General features: G+C 42.2%; 1 protein-coding gene across 7 annotated transcripts in view; it reads right to left on the reverse strand.

The window, feature by feature from the left end:
* Positions 1–27597, reverse strand: part of ppfibp2b (PPFIA binding protein 2b) — a 224695-nt gene that overhangs the window by 28709 nt on the left and 168389 nt on the right. For all 7 annotated transcript variants that reach the window (XM_083916106.1, XM_083916104.1, XM_083916101.1 and 4 more), the window contains one exon: positions 12079–12228. In XM_083916106.1, coding sequence (XP_083772232.1) covers positions 12079–12228 — 150 coding nt within the window. The remainder of the gene's footprint in view (positions 1–12078; positions 12229–27597) is intronic.

The raw sequence follows: 27597 nt of genomic DNA on the forward strand, positions 1-27597 counted from the left end.
CCACAATAGATCTTTCAGGAACGCTGTATGTCTGTTCCGGCTGCATGATAAGCACCAGTATGTTATTAAGCCTGTTGGGCAAGGCTCTTGAAAACACCTAATAATATATACAAAGGAGAGCAACTGGCCTCCAGTTCTTTAGGAGGGCCAGGTCTCCTTTTTTTGGCAACAGCGAGAGAACGGCTCGCTGATAGGACACTGGAAGAGATCCTGTTCTAAAACATTCTAAAAACACTGCATGCAGGTCAGACCCAATGAAGAAATCTGCAGAAAGACCGTCGATTCCAGGCGCCTTCCCCGATTGTCATCTGATTCATGGCAGTTGTAAAAAAAAATCCAGCAAGCAGTCAAAATACCCACCAATGATTATTTGGTCCTGGCTGTTATTCCTAAATTCATTGTCCAACTGGTTAAAAAGAGTGACTCTCTGTGCTCCCTGATTAGGGCCATAGATGTTAATAAAGCAGAACACAGATCCTTAATTTGCAGCCCTGAGGATCAGAAGCCGACCCATCACCACTTCAGTGGAGGCTAAAATAGTTCCGTTTGCTGCAGTTTTAAAAACAACAGCTACTCCAGCACTATTATTGGAGCCGGTTGAGAGCAGAACGGCCCTTCCACCATAAGCCCCAGTCAACTTCATCGGCAGGAGTGGTGTGTGTTTCCTGCAAAAATAACACATCCAAGTTCTTCTGAAGTGCAACTTCAGATACCAGCGCTCTTTTCTGTCTGTCTCTTCCCCCATTGATGTTTAAGGGGCCAATATTGGGCTCTTGGTATATCATGGTAAAGTCGAACAATAATGAAAGACAGGATAAGATGATAGAACAGTAAGAAAAAGAAAACACCGTGGTATACCTGATCATAATTACTTACTGTTCCTCAATGTTCTACCTTTTTTCCCTTTTCGCAGAACTGTGATGTGCTTTTTAAGCCGGAAGCGTTTTTTCTCATCCAGCCGCTTATTTTTTATGCCGACAGAGCGAATACATTTCTCAGTGTCAGGAAAGAAATCAGAAACCCTCACAGATTTTTTAAAAGTTTCATCGAGGAATTGTTTTATCTCCTCCAGAGAGTAAAGATCTGTGAACCTCTGACTTCCCCAAACTGATGATGTATCCGACTCAGAGTCAAAATCCATGTCCTCTCCCTCACATGAAGGCCTGCTGGACTCTCCCTGCTCTGCATTGGTGTTCACATGCTCAACATTAACAGGTGTGTGTGCCCCAGTGACTGTGTCTGCTGGCTGAGAGCTGCTCAGCTCCTCTGCAGTCACAGAGGCCTATTGCCTCTCGGGCTGGCTCTGTTCCTGCCTGTCTGAAACATTTTTTCCGCCGCAAACCTCTGCTGATGATCTACCCGGAAACGGCTGCCGTGGCAACGCGAGCGGAGTCTGCCGCGTCAGCCTCGCTCGCTGTGTCTGCGGAGCCCGCAGCCCCCGCCGCTGCCCGTGCGGACAGTTAAACCGTTTGTGTCCAACATCTCCACACTCAAGACACTTCATCCGTCCCGAACTCATGTACACCATATACGAGCTGTCCCTGTGCTTCACTCTGATTTGCCAGCTCCAGGGTCAGGGCGAGTCCAGGAACATGAACACCTGTCTCCGCAGAGACTGAACGTGCTTCAGTTTGGGATCTTTACATCCCGTGTTGTGTTTTTTAGCAGTTCATTCGGTAATGTGTCGAAGGCATTGACAGTGGGGAAACCTGCACAAACAAGTCCCTGATAAAACCGCCACTTTCCACTAGTTGGTGAACACGTGGCTCCTCCTTGAGGAACACAACCACAGCTTTGTTCAAATCTGGACGCATTAAGCAGTTTATCGTGTCCAACCTGCTCCCCCGCAGCCAGAAGAACCTCCTCAACACTTACGGTGCTATCCTGGGGGGCAATGCGCACTCCCTGCGGGATCGACGGAGGAGACGTCTCAGAGGACGCCATTCCTCCAGAGAACACCCCCTACAGCCGCTGATAAAGTCCAAACACGCTTGAAAAAACGTATTAAAGACTTACCAGATCATGCACAAAGGGACAGGAGGAAAATAATCAGCCACAATCCAACAGAAAGAGACAGAAAACCATTCAAATCTCAGTGCTACTCGCGCCTCCACCACCACCACTTGCACTCACGATCACCGGAAACGGAAACAGAGAAGAGAGAGGAGAGGAGATGAAAGGAGGGGAGACAAGAAGGGACGAGAGGAGATGAGAGGAGAGAAGAGGTTTGTTTTTAAAGTCCCTTTATTCACCCATCTCCCAGGAAGAAAACAACGACTTAACCATCATCACAGGGTAACCAAAACAATTCTGACAAAACAAAAACAAACAAAGCAAACACCAAGAAAAAACAGAAAACGTTTTTTTCAAAAATTATTAAATTTTTAGATAGATAATTAAAAAATGTATTATCTACCTATTATTTCATCTATCTATAATTCAGTGGGGGCTGCTGGTCTTTCAAGGAGGGGAAGCTAATTTTTCCGGCCTACATCATAAATGTGTTTGTTTATTTGGATAAAAATTCTACCCTTCGTTCCTTTTCAAGAAAACTATCTGTGACCTTATCGTACCAACTAGGCGTCTTTTCCAGGGACTTGACCAGTGTCATCTCAATGGCAGCAGAGCTAGGCTGTTTAAAACGGCCTTGGCCCAGCTGGAGCTGCTGCGCCAGGCTACTGTGAAGTGTGACCACCTATGAGTATGAGTGATCGTTGGAGAAAGAAACCGCAGAGTGACAGAACAGAGTCGCCAAACACAACGCTAGTCGTTTCTAACAAAGACAAAGTCGCTGGGGATCTGTAAAGTCTCAGGACTCTAACTAACTCTAGCATAAATTGCCCAAACTGCACCACATTTCCCAGAGATAATTAGAGTCGAGGCATGAGGACAACTACATGCCAATATCGACTAACAGTCACAGCGGCATCTACTGGCAACAAAAAAAATCAGACTTATATGACATATAAATCAGATTCACATGTAATTCTCAATATTTAAAGCTCACTGCCGCGAGTGCCGGCAACCAGCCACCTCCCTGACATGCACTGGGAGTGAGGGCCTGCTCATTGCTGCTTGCAGCTTTAATTATTAGGGCCAGAGCACCGACTTAGTCGGTCGAGGACCCTATCGTAATTGGAATGATTATTATTATTATTATTATTATTATTATTTTTCCTCCTCTTAAATCACATTTTTGAGGGCCTAAATATGTTTAACTTTTTGTTAAACTTTGAACACTGATCAGAAGTGGTGAAAACTTTGATATTTTATGGGTCTCAGTCTTGAGCGTGGCAAGTTAGCTCGATAGCGCCCCTTTGAATATTGCCAAAGTCGAGCCCCTAAATGTGCTTACACCTTCATACACCTTCAAGACATGGCCGACTCTAAATTGTGGAGCATACATGTTTTCATCAATCGGCATGGCTGTGGCGGGGCCTCAAATTTCGCTCCCACGGCATGAAACAGGTAGTGGTCTGTAACATGACCATACATTCTCCAATCTGTCCCAAACTTCTCAGGCATGATTGGACTCTTGGCTTGAACACATCTATGTGACAATATTTATGTTTATGCACAGCGCCCCCTGCTGGTAACAGGAAATGACATGTTTTATACCTTGATATCCTTGGCCTGACTGGTTCATCACATCCTCCTCAAAAGTGGTGATGAGAGCCGTAAGAAGTTAATGATGCTTCATTGTGAACAGGGGACAATGTTGTGAAGAGGAGATAATGTTGTGTAAGGGCACAGCTGTGGTGGTACGGCGAATTTCGTTGCGACGCCATGACAAAAGACACTGCTGCAACTGCACACCGGGTGTTCAGATCTTTTCCAAACTTCACATGTTTGACGTCCTAAACACAGATGTAGGACAATTTTGAATCATAGTCATAGCGCCCCCTACTGGAGACAGGAAGTTCCATTTTAAATATTTTAATGTCCTTTACTAGCCAGTTGAACACATCCACCTCAAATCCTGTCAGCACATACTTAAGAAGACTTTCATGATGCTAGATCATGTAGCTTTTGGCTTTTCATTAAATTCTGTTGTTGTGGCGACCATCCCTCGCCGTGAATAGGAAGTGGTTGTAACTTCAACATACATTGTCCAATTTGCCTGAATTTCTCATGATTTATTACAGTCCAGGCCTGAACACATCTGCATCTCAATATTTAGACATAAGCACAGCGCCCCCTACTGGCAACAGGAAAAATGACAAATATCAAGCGATTTACATGAAACTAACATTGTGGGTTCTACACTTGATGTAGGGCAAAATGATGCATGTTTTGTGTATGTTGGGTAATGGAATGGCAGCCATTTTGTGCCGCCCGCCATACACAGGAAGTCGCTCTTACTTTAGCATAAATTACTCAAACTGCACCACATTTTCCAGAGATGATAAGTACTGTTGCTCTCGTCAACGAAAATTATGACGAAATATTGTCGTCAACTAACCTTTATCACGTCAGGAAAACTAGACGAGACTTAACGTAAATGCGGGTTATGTGACGATAACTATAATTAAATATATAATGCAATGTTGTTGAAAAAAAACGAGACAAAATGTGGTTTACACAATAAAAACTATGCTAAAATGTCTCTTCATTTTCGTTGACCAAAACGAGGCGAAAAAACGTTGTTTTGTCTCGTTTTGTCACGTTATTATTATTATTATTTTGCAATTTTTATGTTTCCTCTGTCTCGCATCTGGGCGACGTCACTTCCTCAATCCCCACACGCGGCACTATTTAGATTCAGAAGATGCAGCTGCTGTGGTATAGCGTTAACGACAACTAAGAAAGAAAAATGAGAACAAAGTCTGACACAGAGAAAGGGACTGATGGCCGGCCAGCCGGGGATTGTCTTTGGGAGAAAAAGAAGAAATGACATTTGGACACACTTTCATTACATAGACGTGGAAAAGAAAACGGAATGTCTTGTGGAAAAAGATGGAGAGAAATGCAGCCACAAAATCAAAGGAAAAAAACAGACGAATCATTAGAGACATCTCAGGGCATTCCATAATGAAATTTAGGTAACTCAAGTAATTAACGTAACGATACTTACTGTTTGAGAAAGCTCATGCGACATGCTAACTTATGAAGCTACGGTTAATGTGTCGGATTTTAACGCTACCTTTAGACCTTAGCCACTGGGGCTAAGAACAAATGTGTGTGACTAGCATGTGTATGTATATTTGTTTGTGAGAGAGTGTAACGTGGGTTAACATGTTTGAGAGTGTAAAGTGGGTTTTTAGTTCCTACCTCACTTACTCACTCTATAAGTGCACAAGCATCCCTTGTTGGCCAAACATTTTCACTAGTTTTGTTATTCATATAGCAATCACACTGAACTGAATTTGGCATCAACATTACTTTGAATAACTTATTCTAGACCCGTACATGCATTTAAACAATAGATATTTGCATGGGTTTGGCTAAAAGAAAATGTCGGTTTCATCAATACTACTAGGTACTTTTATTATATTGATTGCAATTGCATTACTTATTATGTAATTGCATTACTAATAAGAGACTAATATACAATTTTCTTTGACTAAAACTAGACTAAAATGTCATAAGTTTTCATCGACTAAAACTAGACAAAAAAAGTAATGTACAATTCTAACTAAAGTAAGACTAAAATGCTCAGACTTTTAGTCGACTGAAACTTGACTAGACTAAAAAGAATATAACTGTGACTAAAACTAATAAAAACTAAAAGGACAGCTTGACACAAAAACTAGACTAAAACTAAAAGTAAAACAGGCCGCCAAAAACACTAATGATAAGAATCAAGGCTTGAGGACAACTACATTCCAATATCAACGAACAGACACAGCGCCACCTACTGGCAACAGGAAATCAGACTTATATGACAAAATGAATCCGAGTTACATGAAATTCGCAATATCGAAAGCCACCTCCCCGACATACACTGGGTGCGAGGGCCCATTCATCGCTGCTTGCAGCTTTAATTATTATTACTATTTTACCAAATTAATTGCCTTTTTGATATGAGGTAAGAATATAGAGATGTGGTGATGCCAATATTCTCCTCCAGGCCAAGGCCAGATGCTCCAGAAAAGCAAAACGATATGAGGCAGGAATATGAAGATGTGGTTCTGGTCAGTTCCGGACTCTCATCAACCATCAGAAGTTTGGAGCAGATTGGTCGTTTGTGCTGAATTTATTAGCCACTTCCTGTTTAATGGAAAAACCTTAGTGTTTTAAGTTACCATATAAGGTTTTGGTTTTCTGGAGGCCGTGGCCGTGGCGTGGCGGTGAACATTTGGCTGCACATCAGAAGACGCTACAGAAAAGTAGCTATAACTTGAGCATAAATTGTCCAGTGCGCCCGAAATATGTCATGCATGACAAGCGCGTCGCCCTACATGACAATATTGACTAACAATGAGAGTGCCACCTGTTTGCAACAGGAAGTCAGCGTAATATGACAAACTTCACCGGATTTAGAGCAAATTTTCAATGTGTGTTCTTTGTTTGATATACCACAAGCCAAAGCATTTTAGTACCTGCGCTCTAGCGCCACACGGTCGATGCAGTAAGTGGGGCAAAAGTTTACATTGATTGCATGCAGAACCACGTCCTTCGAGTTTGACATTAGCTGAGACAAATGGCCGCACCGGCCAGAGTCCAGCCAATTCCCCCAACATACACCAGGTGTGAGGGCCCGTTCATCGCTGTTCAGCAGCTGATCAAAAAGCTGACAAGAGCCTTAAAAAATCAAAATCTGCGCTAAAGTCTCACATCATTTTCTGTCAGACATTCACACCGTCGTGACCTCCTGATGACAAAGGCAAAAAGGTTTTCTGTCATTTAAATTTCTTGAAAGATTCTGAAGGTTATTGGACAAAAAAGTTAAGTTGTAGATCAGAAAAAATTTCACCTGCGTTGAGCCGGAGGATCTGACCTGCTGCCCGTGTAGACAGGCCGATCCTCGACCCAAATTGACTCCCTTAGTTATTCTGACATGGACGTGCAATGCCACAGGCAAAGAAATGCAGCAGTGTCGACCCGTCAACAAGCACAGCAAAGGCTCGATAGCTAGACTAGCTGTCCAGATATTGGACAGCCTTGTCTGATACCTTGCTGCATATGGTGGCTCAGCCATGCCCCCATCTTCACCAAAAGAAAACAGAAATCAAGTGTGAATGATCCCGGCTGCCCACGGCATCAGCGTATGCCGAACTGCTCAGCACCTCAGGATCGACACTAGCAGGTCTGCCACCACATCAGTGCATGTGAAACCGCTCACCACCTCGGCATTGACACTAGCAGGGCCACTCGCGCTGAAGCCATTTTTGACCCACATCTCCACACTTAATTTGTCCTGCACTAGCGTACACCATAATTTACCCATCACCGTGTTCAACCCAGAATGAAATATCCAATGTTTGTGTGTTTGTGTCCTTAAAAACATAAACACAGAGACTGTACATGTTTTAGCTTAGGATCTTTACATCCCAAACTGACTGTTTTAAAACGACAATTTTACCAACCCAACAGAACTAATTTTCAAGCTAATCTTTGGGGATAAACGGCGGAACGCTGCACACGGTGATCCACATGGAGGGCACAGACTACAGAGACACCTGAATTCAATTTAATTAAATTCAATTTTATTTACAAAGAACAAAGAACAAACATCTCCGAGGAAGAAGTTGAATTAGTAACATGCGTTGATGAGACATGAATGATACGGACAGAGAGGAGAGCAGCTCAGAGTATCATTTTTAAGAAGAGGTTTGATACTTTAAAAACTGTGGTACATAACCTGCTGATAAAGACATATTGATCATATCTAATACAGGAGTGCTAACTAAAGGTAACACTTCTTTGAGTGGCGTAGTTGGAATAGTGTCTAAGGAACAAGTAGAAGGCTTAGATGGGGAAATAGTAGAGGTTAATATGTTAACAAACAAATCTCGCAGGATGGTGGCACCTTCTATCAGTCGATGGACGAGTGACTCATCTTTTACAAAAACTACCGTGGCATTATTCATGCGCGAAGCATAGGAAATATTGATTTGGAGAAAGAGGAGAAAAGAGGGGAGGAGAGTCAGCATTTGAAAATGTCTGCTTTGATATCCCGATGACTGCCGGCATATATTGTGGAAACTCAAAACTTCACAAAACATCTGAACAACATAAAGCAAATATTAATTGCAAAAATGAGTAGAAGAAGAAATTACAATCGCGTAAAATTACAGATCCATAAGTAACTCCCCTTAATACCAACACTCTGGTAACACAACAATCCAATATATTTGTGGTGTGGCATTGTGTCACATTGTAGAAACAGTGTGAAATGCATTTTCAAGAATACTGGACACGCACGCACACACGCACGCACGCACACAGTTTTCCTGCCCGACTTCTCTTTTGGTGCCATGTGAGGACTGACAAGAAAATACTTTGGAGCCTCTCTCTGCTTTGCATTGCATTTGCAACAAGAAACTCAGGTTCGGGGAAACCTGTCTGCCCTGATGGAACGTTTGCAACTGGTTATACATTCGACTCGTGGGAGCAGTAGAGGGTCGTGTGCCTGGCCATTTTTGCGCTGCAAACCTTGCTGACCTTTTTCCGTCACACGTGATGCAAACTGTTTCGAGTTTTCTGCTTCCAAATCCTAAACTGTGCTTCCCCCCCTACACACACACCCGATCAGCAGTGATTAAAGGTCAGCAGTGATTCTACGGTCAACCACTGAAAGCAAACTTTCTCAAGTCCAGTTGTGATTCAACCTGTGCCACGCCTCGTTGTTGACTGACATTTTACAAACATTTTAGTTGCCACCATTCATACCCGTGGCATTTCTACTAGAGTGAGGGCGACCAATCAACCAGGCTAAGTTATTGGGTAATGTTAGTTTATTGCAGATATATCGTAGCAGCCCATCCATCAGCAGATAAATAAACAAATTGAAGGCATTAGTATCAACAATAACTTGTTTTTTTTTTGTAATTTGGGCATTAACGAGCGCTCAAGTAGTTACTTTGGTAATCGCCTATGCGCCAATGGTTTACACAAAAAATGCCATTGGAGAATTCTTATTTGAAATCATGGATAAACATCAAAGAACATTGTTAAACAAAGGCCGACCTGATCAGCACTAGCCATGTATGATGAAACTGATGAAATTTGTCTGGAATGCCAATAACCCACAAAACCTTCATGCCCTATGCAAAATATGTTTTATTAAGACATTTGTTTATAAACTCAGAAGTGTAAACAACAGCATATGTACATAAATAAAAATAAGTATGCATACTCTAAATTAAATTCAGATTTTAAATGAAAGAAGTAGCAATATTAGGAATTCCCTATAGTGCAGCCAAACAAATTTACTATCATTGGGAAGTCCCTGCAGGCCAGTAGGATAATGTTTTAAATCTTATGATTTCACAACAGTTGCTTATTAAAATAAATAAAGCTATTCACCTACGGCATAAAAATACTTTTATTTTACATTTAGCCTTCTTCAGGTAAGGCAAATGCCATTTATTAATGTCAGACTAGGTACTCAACATTACAAAACCATTAGCTGCCACATCTGGGAAAGTCAACAGGCGTAGGATAGACTACCTACATTTTTCAAAAAACGCTCTGATTGTTTTTTGTTTCTTCATTTTGCTTCTTCATTAATTTGAAATCACCCGCTCTGTCATAGTAGACAATGGTCTGATCACCGCAACAGGCACAGGCGCAGCTACCAGTTCCTCTTTAGGACCCTGGGGAGTGAGAAACTTGCCTTATGGTGTGTTCAATTTACATTTTGAAAGTCAGAACTTGGAGCTTGGAACAAAGTAACCCTAAAGCTGAGTGCTCCCAGCACTTCAGGGCCTCCCAAATGTATAAAAAAAACAAACATGTTACTACTGTTAACGTGAGAAGCAGATAGCATGAATTCAATGTCTGGCTGCTGAGATTAATCCGACTTTCCGAGTTGGAGATCCAACTGTTCGAGCACTTGGGGCTGACTTGGAACTCGGAAATTTTAACATTTGTGCACACATTGAACACACCATTAGTTGAAGCACACAAACGCCGGACTCTCAATGCGTGCTGCAATGTAAATTAGTCTAACTGACGGAACATTAATCCTCCGCTTTACTGGCAATGTTCGTAGGGAAAGTGGGGGGTTCACTGTGAATCTGGAAGGTCATGCCCCCCCTGTCCCCAGTGCCATTTGTGCGCATTACTGGAATACGCACTGAGCAAAACATGGAAGTATTTTGTTTAAGGGCAAGCCCACGGACACCACAAAGCCAGTCTGACCAACGACAAACTTGGAGAAACATCGAGCTGACAGACATGTGGACTTGTTCAAAGAGTTTAGAGAGCTGCAGGTTAGAGATAAATAACATAAATATCTCCTGGATGTAACGTTAAGTCAAGCCAGTGTTTATTTTGGGACTTTGAACTTTTTTCACCAAAAGAGTTGATCAAGGCAGTCCCGGCTAATGCTAACCGTTTAACTGTCCAATGTGGTTCACACATCTCTGTATGCAAACAGTTCACACTGGAGACATTAACTTTACCAGAACATGCGCTGGTTTTTAGAAGTCTGCTGATCAACGACACAGCAACGCCAAGAACCTTACAATAGCCAAAGAATTGTCCAGATAATAACGAACATGTTGTTGTTTACATATGTCCATGTTTTGTGACAAATCTTTTTTTTTTTTAAACAGCTGCATAATCATTTCACTGGTAACATAACAAGTAAAGTAGCTATAAAGCTTAGTAGCTTTAAACAAATATATATATTTATTTTGACGTTTTAATAAATAAAAAGAAAGAAATCATTTTTTTGATGATATAGTTTAGTTTTACGACACGGTATCGTTTCAGTATCGGTATACTGCTGCTACAGCTACAGCTGCATTTATAGAAAATACCGTTTTATTTCCTTGATTCACTGCTATGTGCTGGATGTTACTGGCTATGTTACGGCGCTCTCTCTTTATTTGTTGTATTTCTCTCTCTCTCTCTCTCTCTCTCTCTCTCTCTCTCTCTCTCTCTCTCTCTCTCTCTCTCTCTCTCTCTCTCTCTCTCTCTCTCTCTCTCTCTCTCTCTCTCTCTCTCTCTCTCTCTCTCTCTCTCTCTCTCTCTCTCTCTCTCTCTCTCTCTCTCTCTCTCTCTCTCACACACAGATGCTCATTGAGCCGGTTCGAGTCCAGACGAGAACTGCAGCGTTTACCTGCAACGTTCTAAAACTATTCTATCTCGTCACAAATCTTTGGTCTGAACTGGACTTAATGCACATACAATGAGGGGAAAGTGTTTGATCCTCAAGAATGATCAGACTGGATGCCTGCCATTCCTCCTGCCAGCCGACCGGAGCCTTGCAGCTGTTACAAACCGCACGCACGCACGCACGCACGCAAACACACACAAACACACACAAACACACACACACACACACACACACACACACACACACACACACACACACACACACACACACACAGCAATGTTAAAACATCTTTGTTAGACACCACAGAGGCTCGAGAATTGAAGGAATACTGGTTTACACCAAAGCAGAAATATTATAAAGTATAACCAAACAACATGATCTCAATTTTGTTGAGAACCATTTTATAGAAAAAATTCCCAGACGTGAATGTCTGTTTTGGCCTAATCTACTGAATTACTGTAAATACCTGATAAATCAAGGTACATTGTCACATTGATGTAAAAAATCTTATAAATCCAATATGTCAATATATGATTGGTTGGCTTGTGAGTCACATATTATTCAACACTTCAACAATGTTTTATATAGATATATTAATGGAAACATCTATCACGCAAATGCAGCAAAGATCTCTGCCTATCACAGCTGTTAATCCCTAGCCCGGAAATCCAGACCCACATCTATCCAGACGTCTGGCAACGAGCAATAGACCTTCCCAGCTCAAGGGGCAGCATCAACGCATGCATATCAAAATACCACTGCATGCAGTTGTATAGCACTACAACCCTACCAATCAGAGCAATGAACAAGGTGACATATCTAGACAAGTTCGACGGCACTTTCCATACCTCGGCTTTGTTCTTCTCTGTGTCCGCAGAATCTTGTGGGTGTGTGTTGGTGTGTGTCTCCTCCATGCTAACCAGCTTCATTTCGAGGTAGGACACCTCATCCATCAGATCCAGTTTCTGAGTCTCTAGAGAGGTCCTGCTCATCAGCTCCTGGGAAAAACACACACAGACACCAATGTATTGAAAGCAACACTTAAACAATCATTACATACCACACCTAGAAAAGTCACACACAAGTCACACACACAAATATCAGAGATCAACGCATTGAGAAGCCAGCATGTTACTCCACTTATAATGTCCACGTACAATGTTCTTCCCACACTAACAGAGCAGACTGGGCTGTCGGTCCAGACCCCACCAAGCTAAATATATACACACTTATACACACACACACAGGCGATCTAGGAGCTCTATTAATACATATATGTGCTTCTTTGGTATGGGACAGAAAAAAACAAAGTGCGTCTAAAAGAGAGGCAGAAACAGGCTGCTGAACATGAAGAATTGTGTCTTTTTTCTCTGACTCACACAAAAGACACTTGCTTTCATTTCCTCATCTCAACTACTTCTAATCCCAGTTCCTCTTCCAACTTGCCTTGGATTGTTGTTTAAGCCTCTCACATCCATCTGCTTACTCTTTTTGAGATGACACATTGCCCACTAGTTTGATGAACCAGATTCATTTTATACCAAAAATGACTGCTTCCATTCAACTAAAACAGATATGTAAACACACATTGTTTATCTTTATTTAAGACAGATCAAAAGAAAAATCTACTTGTTAATTAAGAAATGAACTTGCTTCCAATGGTTTTACACTCAACTGTCATGAAGCAGTTGACCACATCCTAAAATAAAGTTACTTGTTTCTCCCACATCTGGTGATTTGATTGAGTGAACTGATGTCTCTGTTTTAAGAAAATTGGGAATTTATGAGTTGATAAAAAAAACTGACTGACTTCAGAGGGATGCAACTTTACACAGCTTACAACAGTGCAGTTAGCAACAGTGCAATTTTGTGATAATTTTGGGAAAAGAGTTTGAGCAAAAATCATTGTTTTTCTTTCCTCACTTTATCTCTCCTGCCTACAGTTTATTATGCAAACCCGAGCTGGAACAAATGGGAAAAATGACGATCATTGGAGTTTTTGTTTGTTATAGCCACAGACTTTTTGTGTGTGTGTCTTCCACCAAAATAATGTCTAATTTTTATTTCAATGACATTAAAGTGATCAAATAAAATTGATTACTGTCCCAAAAGTTCTCCATATTTCAAAGAATACACTCTCTGTTCAATTCTTAGAGTATTTGCATGTTACACAAATTTCAGACTTTTTAAGACATTTTCATGCAAACTGAATTTGATTTGGAGACGTAACATTTAAATTTTTAACACAGTTTATGGGGGGTTTACAACTATGATTTAAAGAAAGCAACACCAATGAAGTATTTGGGAACATGACAGATTGATTAATACAGAAATTTTTATTTTTCTGTATCCTAAGAGTGAACGTGTCAGATAACACTCACTTTGACCTCAATGTCAATCAAGAATAAAAGCCTACAGTCATGCTAGCAGCTCTGTAAGTCTGTATTGGGGCACAGCAAGCTACATGCTAACAGGTCCTTAAACATGTATTCTTTTCTTTTTCCTCTTAAGGAGTTGGATGCCACAATAAACACATTAGAGACAACTAAACAACTCAGAGGTAGAGCAGGTCATCCTTGATTCTGAAGATGCTAGAATAATTGTACATAAAGTAATCCCATATTTACTCCAATTATCTTTACATTTAAACTAACATTACTTGGTGTGTGTGTGTATAGCCAATTTGTGCAGAGTTGTTTTGCAGGTCGCAGAAATCAGATAAGCGTGACTGTTGATGAGTCACCAAAAAGGTATCTGTGAAAAAACAGACCCTGCTCAACTGATTAATGACATGACATGTTTTAAGGAAGAACAACATTTGCCCCCTCTTCCTTAGAGTTGTAAACTCATAAAGACAATGAATTGTCCATATGTGACGAGTTGCAGCTTTGTGCCCCCTCACCTTAAGAGTTGTAACTCATTGTAACTTGGAACCACCAAAAGGAAATAAAAAGAAAGGGCTCGGCAGAGTGTGCTTCAGAGCGGTAGGAGATTGTAACTGAACGCATCTCTGTCCGTTCTCCTTGAAAGTAAAACATGTAACTCTTGTCTTTCTCTTTTTGTTAAGTTTTGGATGTTTTAGGTTGCTTGAACCTGACAGAAGATCTGTGGTTCGATACCCATCCCCTCCGGTCAGCATGTTGAAGTGTCCTTTGGCAAGACACTGAACCGTGCTGCGAATGGGTGTGTATGTGGTCTGAATGATTAGATCAGATGAGAAGATGGGCAGGGAGCCCATCAGTCTGCCATCAGTATGAGTGGAGCAGTTAAGTGATATAATGGTTTATTTGGTGATGCAAGCATGAAAATCTGCACAGTCTTGAAAGTGAACAGTGACAATAAGCCACCCACAGCTCCTTGAAATTTCAAAATGGTGGCCATTTTTCAAGATGGCCACCATTTTGATCAACACTAGCCATGAATGATGAAACTGTTATTTGTCTGGAATGCCAATAACCCACAAAAACTTCATGCCCTATGCAAAATATGTTTTATTAAGTCATTTTTGTATAAACTCAGAAGTGTAAGCAACAGCATATGTACATAAATAAAAATAAGTATGTATACTGTAAATTAAATTCACATTTTAAATGAAAGAAGTAGCACTATTAGGAATTCCCTATAGTGCAACCAAACAAATGTACTGTCATCCGGAACTGCCTGCAGGCCAGACGGATAATGTCAATGTTTTAAATCGTATAATTTCACTTATCAGTTGCTTATTAAAATAACATTATTCATAAAATATATTAAAAAAACATTAAATCTGTTCCCCTACGGCCTAAAAAGACTTTTATCTTACATAGAGCAAATGCCATTTATAAATTTCAGACTAGCTACTCAACATTACAAAACGATTAGCTGCTACTTACATTGCTTTTTTTCAAAAAACGCTCTGATTGTTTTTTTTTTCTTAATTTTGTTTCTTCATTGAGTTGAAATCACACGCTTTGTCATAGTAGACAATGGTCTGGCCACTGCAACAGGCACAGGCGCATCTACCAGTTCCTCTTTAGGACCCTGGGGAGTGAGAAACGTGCCTTATGGCGTGTTCAAAAGTCGAAACTTGGAGCTTGGAACAACGTAACTCCAAAGCTGAGTGCTCCCAGCGCTTCCCGGCCTCCCAAATGTACAACAAAACATGTAACTACTGTTTACGTGGGAAGCAGATTAGCATGAATTCAATGACTGGCTGGTGAGATTAATCCGACTTTCTGAATTAGATTTCTGACTGCACGAGCACGGGGGGTTCGGATTAACAGAATCCAACAGAAGGATCTAAGAGAAAAAAAGCGCTAGCGAGCAGCTTACAGAATTAGGGCTACCGTTGTCTGAAAATGTATCTAGATCAGGTTGGATTTGCATGTGTTGCGTCACCCTTAAACTCGCCTCTCAACCAATGCTTATTGGACGTTTGCTCTAAATTTTCTCCATCGCACATCACATGACTGATCAGCGAATAAAATACAATGGAGCTTGTGAGAGCAGGATGGTTTCACAAGGTTACATCAAATAAGCCATTGAGACAATTTTTGTCATTGATCAACTGTTAACAGAGAAATCCCAGAGAGACGCTACAGCCAGACATGGCTCACACCGAGTAGCTCGATTAACAAATGCACTGGAGTTTAGTTCAACACTTGCATCCTTGAACTGCCGGCTGATAAGGCTTGTGGCATTGTTAAACAGTCTTTTTTAATTAACTCCGGGTTTGGTAACTACATTGTTGGTGCTTTGTTTTATGTATATCATGCTACTACAGTAGTTTGGTACTATTTCAAGCAATATTAGTGGTTAAAAATAGCAGGTTTGGATGGTTCTGTGCTCTGCCCAGAGTTACTTGTTGTTCTTGATCTTCTTGTTGTTAGGTTAATTGATGACTCTAAATTGCCCGTAGGTGTGAATGTGAGTGTGAATGGTTGTCTGTCTCTGTTTGTCTCTATGCACCCTGTGATAGACTGGCATCCTGTCCAGGGTGTACTCCGCCTCACGCCCGATGTCAGCTGGGATCGGCTCCAGCCCCCCCGCGACCCCGATAGGAACAAGCGGTTGAAGATGAATGAATGAATGAATGTCTGGCTGTAGATTTCTCTGTTAACAGTTGATCAACGAAAAAAATGTCCTGATGGCTTATGTGATGTATATTCATGCCCCAAAAGACCATGGCGTGACTCACACTTTATATTAAGGAAAATATACACTTTGTTCACAAAGTGGGTTGCAATGACAGAGTGGCACGGTCTGTATTTCTGCATGTTGACTCCACAGGAAATAAGAAACTGAAGAAGTAACATTTCAAAGTAACTTAGTGACAGATCCAATAAACTGAAAACAAAAAACAGTATATGAGATATTCGTGCCTCGCCTTTCTGGTGAAGGAAACTCAAAGGACTTGATGTTGACTAGTGGATTGATATTCATATATATTCAGCTGGTTCTCTGCTGTGGAACCAAATTAACGGTAAGATGGGACATGACTGTCCTGTTGTCTGTAAATTTCATCATTGTTTACATGTGTTTTTATATCAATTTGGGGACTTTAGAAATCGTTAACACTATTAGTCTGAAGCACAATTTGTTGGCTACTAAATAATAATGTGAATGAAATAGCATCATGCCTGAATGATTCAGCACATGAATCAGCAGAGATTAGCTGTGTGTCATAAATAAAATCCTGGTTGGATATTGTTTTTAAAGTTGATGTTTTTCATGCACTGTCAGTAGTTGTTTGGACTAGCACATTAAATAGAATTAAGTCGGCAGTCGTTAAGTCATCAGCTCAGAATATAACACCCGCATGTCCTTTCCTAAGCTTTTAACGATAGTGAAAACTGTGAATAAACAAATGTTTTATTTTCTACTACTACTAGTACTACTGCTACTACTGCATACTGTAGGTCCCGTGATTGAACTTGTCTACCTGCCCTGAAGACGTGAAGCCAAGCCACAGAAACGTAGGGACTCAGCCCTTGATTTTTTCTAATATTGAGTTCTGGTAAATTGTTACAGTAAGTCTGTATGTTTGTTACTGAAGCTAATGACTGAACAATGTGTTATTGATACAAATGTCACGATGGAAAATGGCCCATCAAAAATAAATGGCCCATCAGTCCAAACAAAAGGATCAAGAAGCTTTGGAGAGCAGTGTCGGGCAAACTACTTTGTATGAGTGAGTCTACTTTTTCTACATTAAACAAAGTTCTCATGTAGGCACATCATAGCTTAAAACTAGCATTTTTTTATTTTCTTGTAAAGCATGCTGTTGCTTAGCTTTGAAAAGGACAATATAAACAAATTATTATTATTTTTAAGACCTAGAATATTTGTGAGAGTGAGATAAGCAGTTATGCATGTGGCACAGCAACGCTGTACGAGCACAGCTGGAGCCTACTGAAAGTAAAGCATTTCACAAATCATTCACAGCGTTCCCAGGTATAACAATCTGAGGAATTAGTCCCAGAGCAGACAGACGGTGCAAACTGATGGTGTCTCAGTGGTTAAAGCAGGCACCACGTAAAGACGCTAAAAGTCCTCCAGCTCGGGTTTTATTCAAACCTGAGACTCTGTGCTGCATTTTGCTCTCTCTCTATTTCGAATGTCCAACTCTGAAGTCAGAATTTCAGAGTTCCATGTTCACCTGAAACGCATGTCAGCGTCTATTTAATGGTGGTTAATTCACTAAAGAGGGAAAATCAACCAGCTGACACGAGTCAGTCTGCATACTTTAGTCAGGGGGTGAGAGGTGTGCTCCGGTTGCTGATTCCGTTCACCTTAAGTAACACACTGCCGGTTGAAAATCTTAAAGAGGTGACCCTGTAATGCTAGTGCAGACTACTTTAGCTAAGTTAGCAAAGTGCAACTGAACGCTGTAGTTTCAGCAGCCAAAATGTTCCAGTGAAGTTTGATGAAGTGAAAACACAGTGAGAAGGTCAAAGTCCTGAGACTTTAACAGACAACTCCCAAAAACAAGTTCCCGGCTATTTTAATGTACACAGTGCCGTGGATACACAAAGGGGTGGGTGATATGACGATATCAGATCGTGAAGGATCAGAAAATGTTGATGATCTGCCAAAGCAGAGATCGTAGTATCGTGACACATTCTATCCACTGCTGTTCTATGCTCTGCACAGACGCATCAGTTTTTTTTCCCTCAGCCAAATCACACTATTGGCTAGTTAGCATAATGCACCGCCCTAAAGACACTCTGATCAACCAATCATAGCGAACTATAGGCAGTGATGAGTATGTCTCTTCCCCCATCAAGTTTGATTCAGAGAGTAGCAGGAAGTGTTGGCTGAAAATGAAAAAGAAACTATTGTGTCCTAACAGCACGCAAGCACCAGACTATCCTGTCGCATCAACACTGTCTGCCCACACTTATTAACAGTATGTGTGGAACAAGCTTTAAAATATGCCCGTATTAAAACAGATACATTTCCCGTGCAACCATTGACTGCTCAAGTTTTTAAGAAACAAGTTCCATCACTTCACAAAAGCCGCCTCTCTGCCCAAAGCAGCAACACACACAGTCACACATGGTGCATACATCAGAGGGTAACACAACAGACCATTTCAACCTCCTAAAGAGAAAGCATCTTAAACAGTCAGCTGAGAGTGAAACAGCGAGGACACCAGACACACCACAGCCAAGAAAGGAAACAGGTAGTTTTAGGCAGCTCTTGTTAAATGTCCATTGTATTTGACACACAAGTTGGCAAAATTGCAACTGATTCAAATCTGTTCAGAAAGGTTACTTGGCCTAATATTTTATATATATTTTCTCTTGTGGGGCTATATATTTACATAGGGATATACTTTGGTTGCACTGTGTAAAATATGAATTATTTTACTGTAAAAAAATCGTGATATGATATTTTTGCCCTATCGCCCACCCCTATTTACACATATGCTGTATGACAAACAGCAGACTGGTGCTGTAGGAGAGGAAATGCTGGCTCTACGCACAAAGGCTCGAGCTGGGATACGACACCCCGTCCCGGCGAAGCTGAGGAGGAGACCCAGGGGCTGCAAGGCCAGGGCGAAGCTAAAGGCTGAGCGAGCGGAGAATCGGATCCCCTCCGTAATCATGGAGAATGTGAACTCGCTGCCGAATAAGATTTGCCGAGCTGTCCGCGCTGAACAACCAGCAGAACTACACCGGGGAAGTAAAACACGGAGGTCGTGATGCCGAATCGCACTAGCGAGGCGCCACTTTTTAAAGAACTTCTTTTAACTCAGTGGGATCTAAAAGCAACTGGTTAAGTGGGCTGCCTGCCCAAGAGTGAAGAAGGTCTACCTGCACATTTGGCTCCAGGGCCGGAATTAAACTCACATCCCTGTGGTGGTTCTGTGTCCCGGGCTGACGGATCCCCAGCACAGGCTGCAATATGATGGCCGTGTGCGTGTCCTGTCCCCCTCTCAAAACTGAGGGAGAATGTCTCTGGCCTGATACAACAAATAAGGCATCTAGACTAGTCAGTTTAACAGCTAACGTTCATCGTAACATCGGTAAACTAACATACGATCGACAGTTCATGCTAATAGTACATGCATCCTGCAAAACTACGACTTTGGACACATCGATCCTGCAGACTCTGGACAGCCTCGGACTGCTTCGTCAACAAGACCCGGCGGCCTGTGAAGCAGCGGGAGCTCCCACCAGCGCTGGCCGCTCCCGGAGGAGACGGAGACGGTGCGATAGGAAGCGGAAGCGCGGTAGCCGGGGAGGGCTAACGGCTAAGCTAAAGGCGAACCCCTGCAGAACGCTGCTTCCATCCATCCTGCTTGCCAACGTCCGCTCCCTGGAGAACAAAGTGGATTACCTGAAGCTGGATTTAACATCTAAACGGGAGATAAGAGACTGCTGTGCCATAATTCTCACGGAGACGTGGCTAAACTCCTCCATCCCCGACAGCGCTGTTAGCATGGAGGGACTAACAACTTTCCGGTTGGACAGAAGCTGCGCTCTCAGCGGTAAAACCCGGGGCGGTGGCGTTTGCATCTACAGTAACAACAGTTGGTGTAATAACCCTAACGTGGTCTCAAGTTATTGCTCTCCGGACATTGAACTTCTGGCTATAAAATGTAGACCGTTTTATATGCCCAGGGAGTTCACCACCATCATCATCACTGCTGTTTACATCCCCCCAAGTGCTAACACCAAGGAGGCTCTGAGTGTGCTCTACCGCTCCATCAGTGACTTGCAAACCACACATCCAGAGGGTGTCTTCATTGTTGCCGGGGACTTTTATCAGGCCAACATGAAGACAGTTCTCCCCCATTTCCATCAGCATGTGGACTTTGCAACCAGAGGCTCAAACACACTAGACAAAGCCTACACCAACATCAAGGCAGCATACAAGGCAGCCCCCCGCCCCCACCTTGGCTCATCAGACCATCTCTCTGTTATGCTAATTCCTGCATACAGGCCCCTGCTCACCAGAGGACAACCCACTGTGAAGCAGGTGAGGGTCTGGCCTGAGGGATCTGTGTCAGAACTACAGGACTGTTTTGAGTGCACAGACTGGGACATCTTTAAGACAGCTGCAACTGTAGACAACACCATCGATGTGGAGGAGTATGCTGAATCTGTGTCGGCTTACATCCAGAAATGCATGGAGGATGTCTCTGCCACTAAGACTGTCACCACACGGGCTAATCAGAAACCCTGGATGACCAATGAGGTACATGCTAAGCTGAGGGCACGGAATGTAGCGTTCAAGTCCGGGGACGGTGAGGCGCTCAGATCAGCCAGAGCCAACCTGAACCGTGCCATCAGAATAGCTAAACGTGCCTATGGTCAGAGAATCCAGGGATTCTTCCACGACCCGACAAACACCAGGCGCATGTGGAAAGGCATCCAGACCATCACCGACTGCTCCTCTACCCTGCGACGACAACACAGACTTCCTCAACGAGCTCAACTTCTACTTTGGTCGGTTTGAAGCTCGTAACCACACTCCTGCGAGGAAATCCCCACCTCACCCCGATGAACAGGCACTCAGACTTGAGACAGCTGAGGTCCGGAGGACACTGAGTAGAGTCAACGCGCGGAAGGCAGCGGGCCCTGATAACATACCGGGTCGGGTGTTCAAAGACTGTGCTGACCAGCTGGCTCACGTCCTTACGGATCTATTCAACACCTCGCTGTCACTTGCTGTCGTCCCTTCCTGTTTTAAGACTGCCACCATCATACCTGTGCCCAAAAAACCCACAATCTCATCCCTCAATGATTACCGCCCTGTTGCACTGACTCCAATCATGATGAAGTGCTTCGAGAGGCTGGTGAAGGACCACATCATCTCCAAACTCCCCTCCTCTTTTGACCCGCTCCAGTTTGCTTACCGCTCCAATCGCTCCACAGAGGACGCCATCTCCTCTACACTCCACCTGAGCCTGGATCATCTGGAGAGGAATAACACCCACGTGCGTATGCTGTTTCTGGACTTCAGCTCAGCATTTAACACGATCATCCCCCAGCATCTGGTGAGCAAACTGGCCCCCCTTGGACTCAACACCCCCCTTTGTAACTGGCTGCTAGATTTCCTCACAGACAGGCCCCAGTCTGTGCGGGTCGGCAGAAACATCTCCAGCATCATCTCCCTCAGCACAGGCTCCCCCCAGGGCTGTGTCCTGAGCCCACTGCTCTTCACCCTGATGACCCATGACTGCCGTGCCAGGTTCAGCACGAACCACATCATTAAGTATGCGGACGACACGACAGTGGTGGGCCTCATCAGGGACAACGACGAACTCGCCTACAGAGAGGAGGTGAAACATCTGGTGGACTGGTGTGACATGAACAATTTGATCCTGAATGTCAACAAAACAAAAGAGATCGTCGTTGACTTCAGGAAAAAACAGCCCAGTCACACCCCCCTCCTCATCAACAACGCCGCAGTGGAGCGGGTCAGTAGCACCAGATTCCTGGGGGTGCAGATCACCGACACTTTGACCTGGTCCCTTCACACCTCTGCTCTCGTGAAGAGAGCACAGCAGTGTCTGCACTTTCTGCGTCGGATGAGAAGAGCATTCCTTCCCCCTCCCATTCTCACCACCTTCTACAAAGGGACAATAGAGAGCATTTTAACCAGCTGCATCTCTGTCTGGTCTGGGGCCTGCAACGCCTCAGACTGGAAACGTGTAGAAAGAGTGGTGAGAACAGCGGAGGGTATCATCTGTACAGCTCTTCCTGCTATCCACGAGACTGCACGCAGACGCTGCCTGACCAGGGCAGAGTCCATCATCAAGGACCCCTCTCATCCCCATCATGTTCTGTTCTCCCTGCTGCCCTCTGGTAAGAGGTTCAGCAGCTTCAAGAGCAGAACATCCAGACTCCACAACAGCTTCATCCCCCAGGCAATAAGACTTTTAAACTCCAAATAACCCCCCCCCCCCACACACACACACACACACTCACTTGTCACTTTACTGGACACTGCGTCACTTTACTTGGACACTATGCACTACCTCATTCCATTCTGTTACTCTCTGTTTATATTCACTGTTCACTACACCGTTCACTGTTTATTTATTATTTATACTTAATATTCTGCTGCTAATACTCACTTCAAACAGCTGTCAACTCTGTCAACTTAGATGCTATATTATATTTTATTTTATATTTTATTTTATTTTATATTTTATTTTATATTTTATTTGTTGTAGATATGTCTATATCTTGCCTCCTTTTATATTTTATATTTACCTTTTATATTGTATATCTTTTGGTGGTTTCTGGAGCCTTGCAACGGAATTTCGTTTGTATACATGAAAATGTGTGTGAATGACAATAAAGTTTGTCTAAGTCTAAGTCTAAAAGTGAAGGCTGACCTCAGGGAGACGGACAAAATCCTCCTGGATCTCTCCACCATCGCCACAACCCAGGCGAAGCTCTTTGCCCATCTTAGGGCTTCGGGTGCTGGTGACCGGACCATGACGGCTGCTGACAACACCACCCTGCTGGAAGGGTCAAGACTTTTGTCTGTCAACACTGACCTGACTGTCCGGTCCTGCACCACCACCACCTCCTGACAACAACCCAGTGTTGGGATCAGGATGCAGAGTCACAGTTTAAAACATCACTCTGCGCTGCCCTTACCACAGACGCACAGGAAGCAGAGTTGCAGTCTTACACACCTTTCCGCGTTCCCTGTGGAGCATTTTCACTAAATGCTAAACCTAAACTAAATTATGATTAATTTAAAAGTCTTGTTTTTTGTCTTTCACATTCAACCTGGAAAACCAAGCAGCCAATTATACTTGTTATAGTGTACCATGCTCCTGGTCCGTACTCTGAATTTCTATCTGAATTCTCAGATGTTCTGTCAAATTTAGTCCTTAAATCTGATAAAGAATTCATTGTAGGAGATTTTAATATTCACATGGACGTTGATAATAATAGCCATAGTATTGCGTTTATCTCTTTAGAGATTCGATTCGATTGGTTTTAGTCAGAGTGTACATAAACCTACTCACTGTTTTAATCACACCCTCTACCTTGTTTTGGCTTACGCTGTGGAAATTAAAGACTTAATAGTTTTTCCACAGAATCCTATTTTATCAGACCATTATTTAATAACTCTTAAATTCATATTACAGGACTACTCACTTCAGGGCAAAAGTTTCTACACTAGATGATTATCTGATAGTGCTGTAAGTAATTTAAGGAAGCAATTCCATCTGCATTTAATGTAATGCCTTATCCTAATATTCAGGATGCCTGTACTAACATTAGTTTAACTGAAATTCACCTTGATCAAGATCACCTTGTTGACAGTGTTGCAGGCTCACTACAAACAACACTCGACTCTGTTGCTCCTTTAAAAAAGAAGATCATGAAACAGAGGAAGATAGCTCCATGGTATAACTCACAAACCCGTGAATTAAAACAAGTATCGCGAAAATTGGAACGTAAATGGTGTTCCACTTAATTGGAGGAATCTCGCTTAGCTTGGCAAGAAAGCCTAAAAATATATAGGAAGGCCTTCCGTCATGCCAGAGCAGCCTATTACTCATCTTTAACAGAGGAGAATAAGAACAATCCTAGATTTCTTTTCAGCAAAGTACTTGTTGTACCAGATCTGACCATCGCATCCTGCTACAGAGACTGGAGCATCTAATTGGCATTAAGGAAACTGTATCAAGTTGGTTTAATTCTCATTTATCAGATATAATTCAGTTTGTACATGTTAATGACAGATCCTCGATGCACATTAAAGTTAGTCACGGAATTCTACAGGGTTTTGTCCTTGGACCAAATCTTTTCACCTTGTATATGCTTCCCTTAGGAAATATTATGAGGAAGCACTCCATAAATTTTTATTGTTATGCTGATTATACACAATTATATTTGTTGATCAAACCAGAAGAAACCGATCAGTTAGATAAACTTCAAATGTGCATTAATGATTATTGATTAACATGTCTTTATCAGCAGGTTATGTACCACAGTCTTTTAAAGTAGCTGTAATTAAACCTCTTCTTTAAAAGCCCAGCCTTGATCCTGAGGTACTAGCCAAATATAGACCTATATCTAACCTTCCTTTTCTCTCTAAGATCCTCGAGAAATTAGTCGCCAATCAGCTATGTGACTTTTTACATAATAATGAAATATTTGAGGATTTCCAGTTAGGATTCAGAATGAATCATAACACGGAGACAGCACTGGTAAAAATGACTAAAGACCTTCTAATAGCTTCAGACAAAGGACTTGTCTCTGTACTTGTTTTACTAGATCTTAGTGCTGCCTTCAACACTATTGACCATCACATCCTGCTACAGAGACTGGAGCATCTAATTGGCATTAAAGGAACCGCACTGAGCTGGTTTAAGTCATATTTATCAGATAGATCTCAGTTTGTACATGTTAATGACAAATCCTCCATTCACACTAAAGTTAGTCACGGAGTCCCACAGGGTTCTGTCCTTGAACCGATTCTATTCACCTTATATATGCTTCCCTTAGGAAATATTATAAGGAAGCACTCCATAAACTTTCATTGTTATGCTGATGATACACAATTATATTCGTCGATCAAACCAGACAAAACCGATCAGTTAGATAAACTTCAAATGTGCATTAAGGAAATAAAAAGCTGGATGACCTGCAATTTTCTGATTTTTAACTCAGATAAAACTGAAGTCATTGTACGTGGCCCCAAAGGCCTCAGAAACTAAATAGCTAAAGACATTGTTACTCTGGATGATGTTGTGTTGTCCTCCAGCACCACAGTAAGGAATCCGGGTGTTATTTTTGATCAGGATATGTCCTTTGATTCTCACATAAAATTTTACGACAAGGAATGCATATTTTCACCTGCGTAATATTGCGAAAATTAGGAACATTGTGTCTCAGAAAGATGCAGAAAAACTAGTCCATGCATTTGTTACTTCTAGGCTGGACTATTGCAATTCCTTATTATAAGGCTGCTCCAATAAGTCTGTTAAGAGTCTCCAGTTGGTCCAAAATGCTGCAGCTCGTGTACTAACTAAAACAAATAGAAGAGAACATATTTCTCCTGTATTAGCTTCTCTGCACTGGCTACCTGTAAAATCTAGAATAGAATTTAAAATCCTTCTCCTTACGTACAGGGCAGTTGCTAGGAATTCTGGGCCCCCTGAAAGAATATCGGTGTGGGCCCCTCTACCCTATTCCTTGCCACCTTCAATTGTATTGTTTTTCAGTGTTCTTGACGGTGCCTGGTGTAATACACCCAATTTGTTTCCTTTTTTAAGATTAACAACTTAACAAGTCAGAGTATTATTATGTAAATTATGTATTATTAGTTGTCTTATTCTCATTTTATTGATTTGAAACACGTTATTACACTTCTGATTGCAAATATATTTTCAATTAACCACTCAACAAATAGCTAGTGGGTATTTTATTGTATTCAACAATCAAGCACTGGTATGCTTCAGGCGTCAGTAGCTCAGTCCGTTGGGACTTGGCTTGGGAACCAGAAGGTGACTGGTTCAAGTCCTGATATGGATAAAATATTTTTAAACCATTCAAAAGTCAGTGTAAACTGTCCAAAATTCTAAATAGTCTTTTTTTTACTTTGTTGTTGTCAAAAAAACAGACCAACAACGACAAATCTTTGAACAATTAACTTTTTTTGTATTTAGACTATTCAAATGTCCCACTAATGACACATTTTACAAGACCACATTGAACACATCATGAAAACGCAACTGACCTTCGTCAGATGCTCATAATTACTGAGTAGAAATTGAATGGGTCATAATACAATTGAATGCAGCCTCTGAATGGGCGCTTACTGGAGCACTCTCCGACAGTGTTATGTGCGAAACACACAGTCACGGTGGTAGCCCCTAAATTAGTAACGTTCAGTTATAGCTACTCTAGGAACCGTCGCTCTACAATGACCTGGCGATTTTTTTTTAATGAACTGGCGACCTGTCCAGAGCGGGGCCCGATGACAGCTAGCGTAGGCTCCAGCCTGCGCCCCGTCAAAGGTAATATTACAGACATTAAATGAATGAACAAGCAGGCTAATTGTTTAAGCCGCCCTCGGTAGTTTACTCTCACCATTCTTAAAAAAAAAGGTTTTGATGTCTTGGGCCCCTGCTCTGCTGTTCCTACACCTGACCTCTTTCTCAACTCTTTTCTGGTGTCCAGACTTGTGTTTTTTGGGGGGCATACTGACTCTGCTGCAGTTAGCTTCTCTACCGGCTAGCACTTAATTCCGATGAGGAAGAACCCCGGGAAGAAAGAGCCGCGGTGTGGACCAAACCATTTTCTAAGAAGGGGCCAGGGGGGTTATAGAATAGAATAAACATATATATAGAGTATTGTACAACTTGTGGCTTTGTTTTAATTCGGATTCATTCGTATGAATATATATTAGTTCAGTGCATAATCATTTTGTCATAGAGGCTACTGGAGCAGTGTGTGGGCCCTGGCTGGCTGTGGGCCCTTAGAATTGTCATCACCTTTCCCCCCTATACGACGGCGCTGCTTACGTACAAAGCTCTTATTGGTCAGGCTCCGTCGTATCTTAAAGAGCTCATAGTACCGTATCACCCAACTAGATCTCTGCGCTCTGAGAATGCAGGGCTACTCGTCGTTCCTAGAGTCTCCAAAAGTAGAATGGGAGGCAGAGCCTTCAGCTACCAAGCTCCTCTCCTGTGGAACAAACTCCCAAATGTTATTCGGGAGGCAGACACTGTCCCCATATTTAAGAGTAAACTTAAAACTTTCCTTTTTGATAAAGCTTACAGCTAGGGCTTACGATGAGACTTTATTCTGCTTAATTATGCTGCTATAGGCCTAGTCTGCCGGGGGATAATACTTTTCCTGATACTCTGAGCTTCTCTCCTCTCTGTCTGAATCATTCATGTC

This window comes from Echiichthys vipera (genome assembly GCF_963691815.1).
Source record: "Echiichthys vipera genome assembly, chromosome: 7".
Classification (NCBI taxonomy): Eukaryota; Metazoa; Chordata; class Actinopteri; order Perciformes; family Trachinidae; genus Echiichthys; species Echiichthys vipera.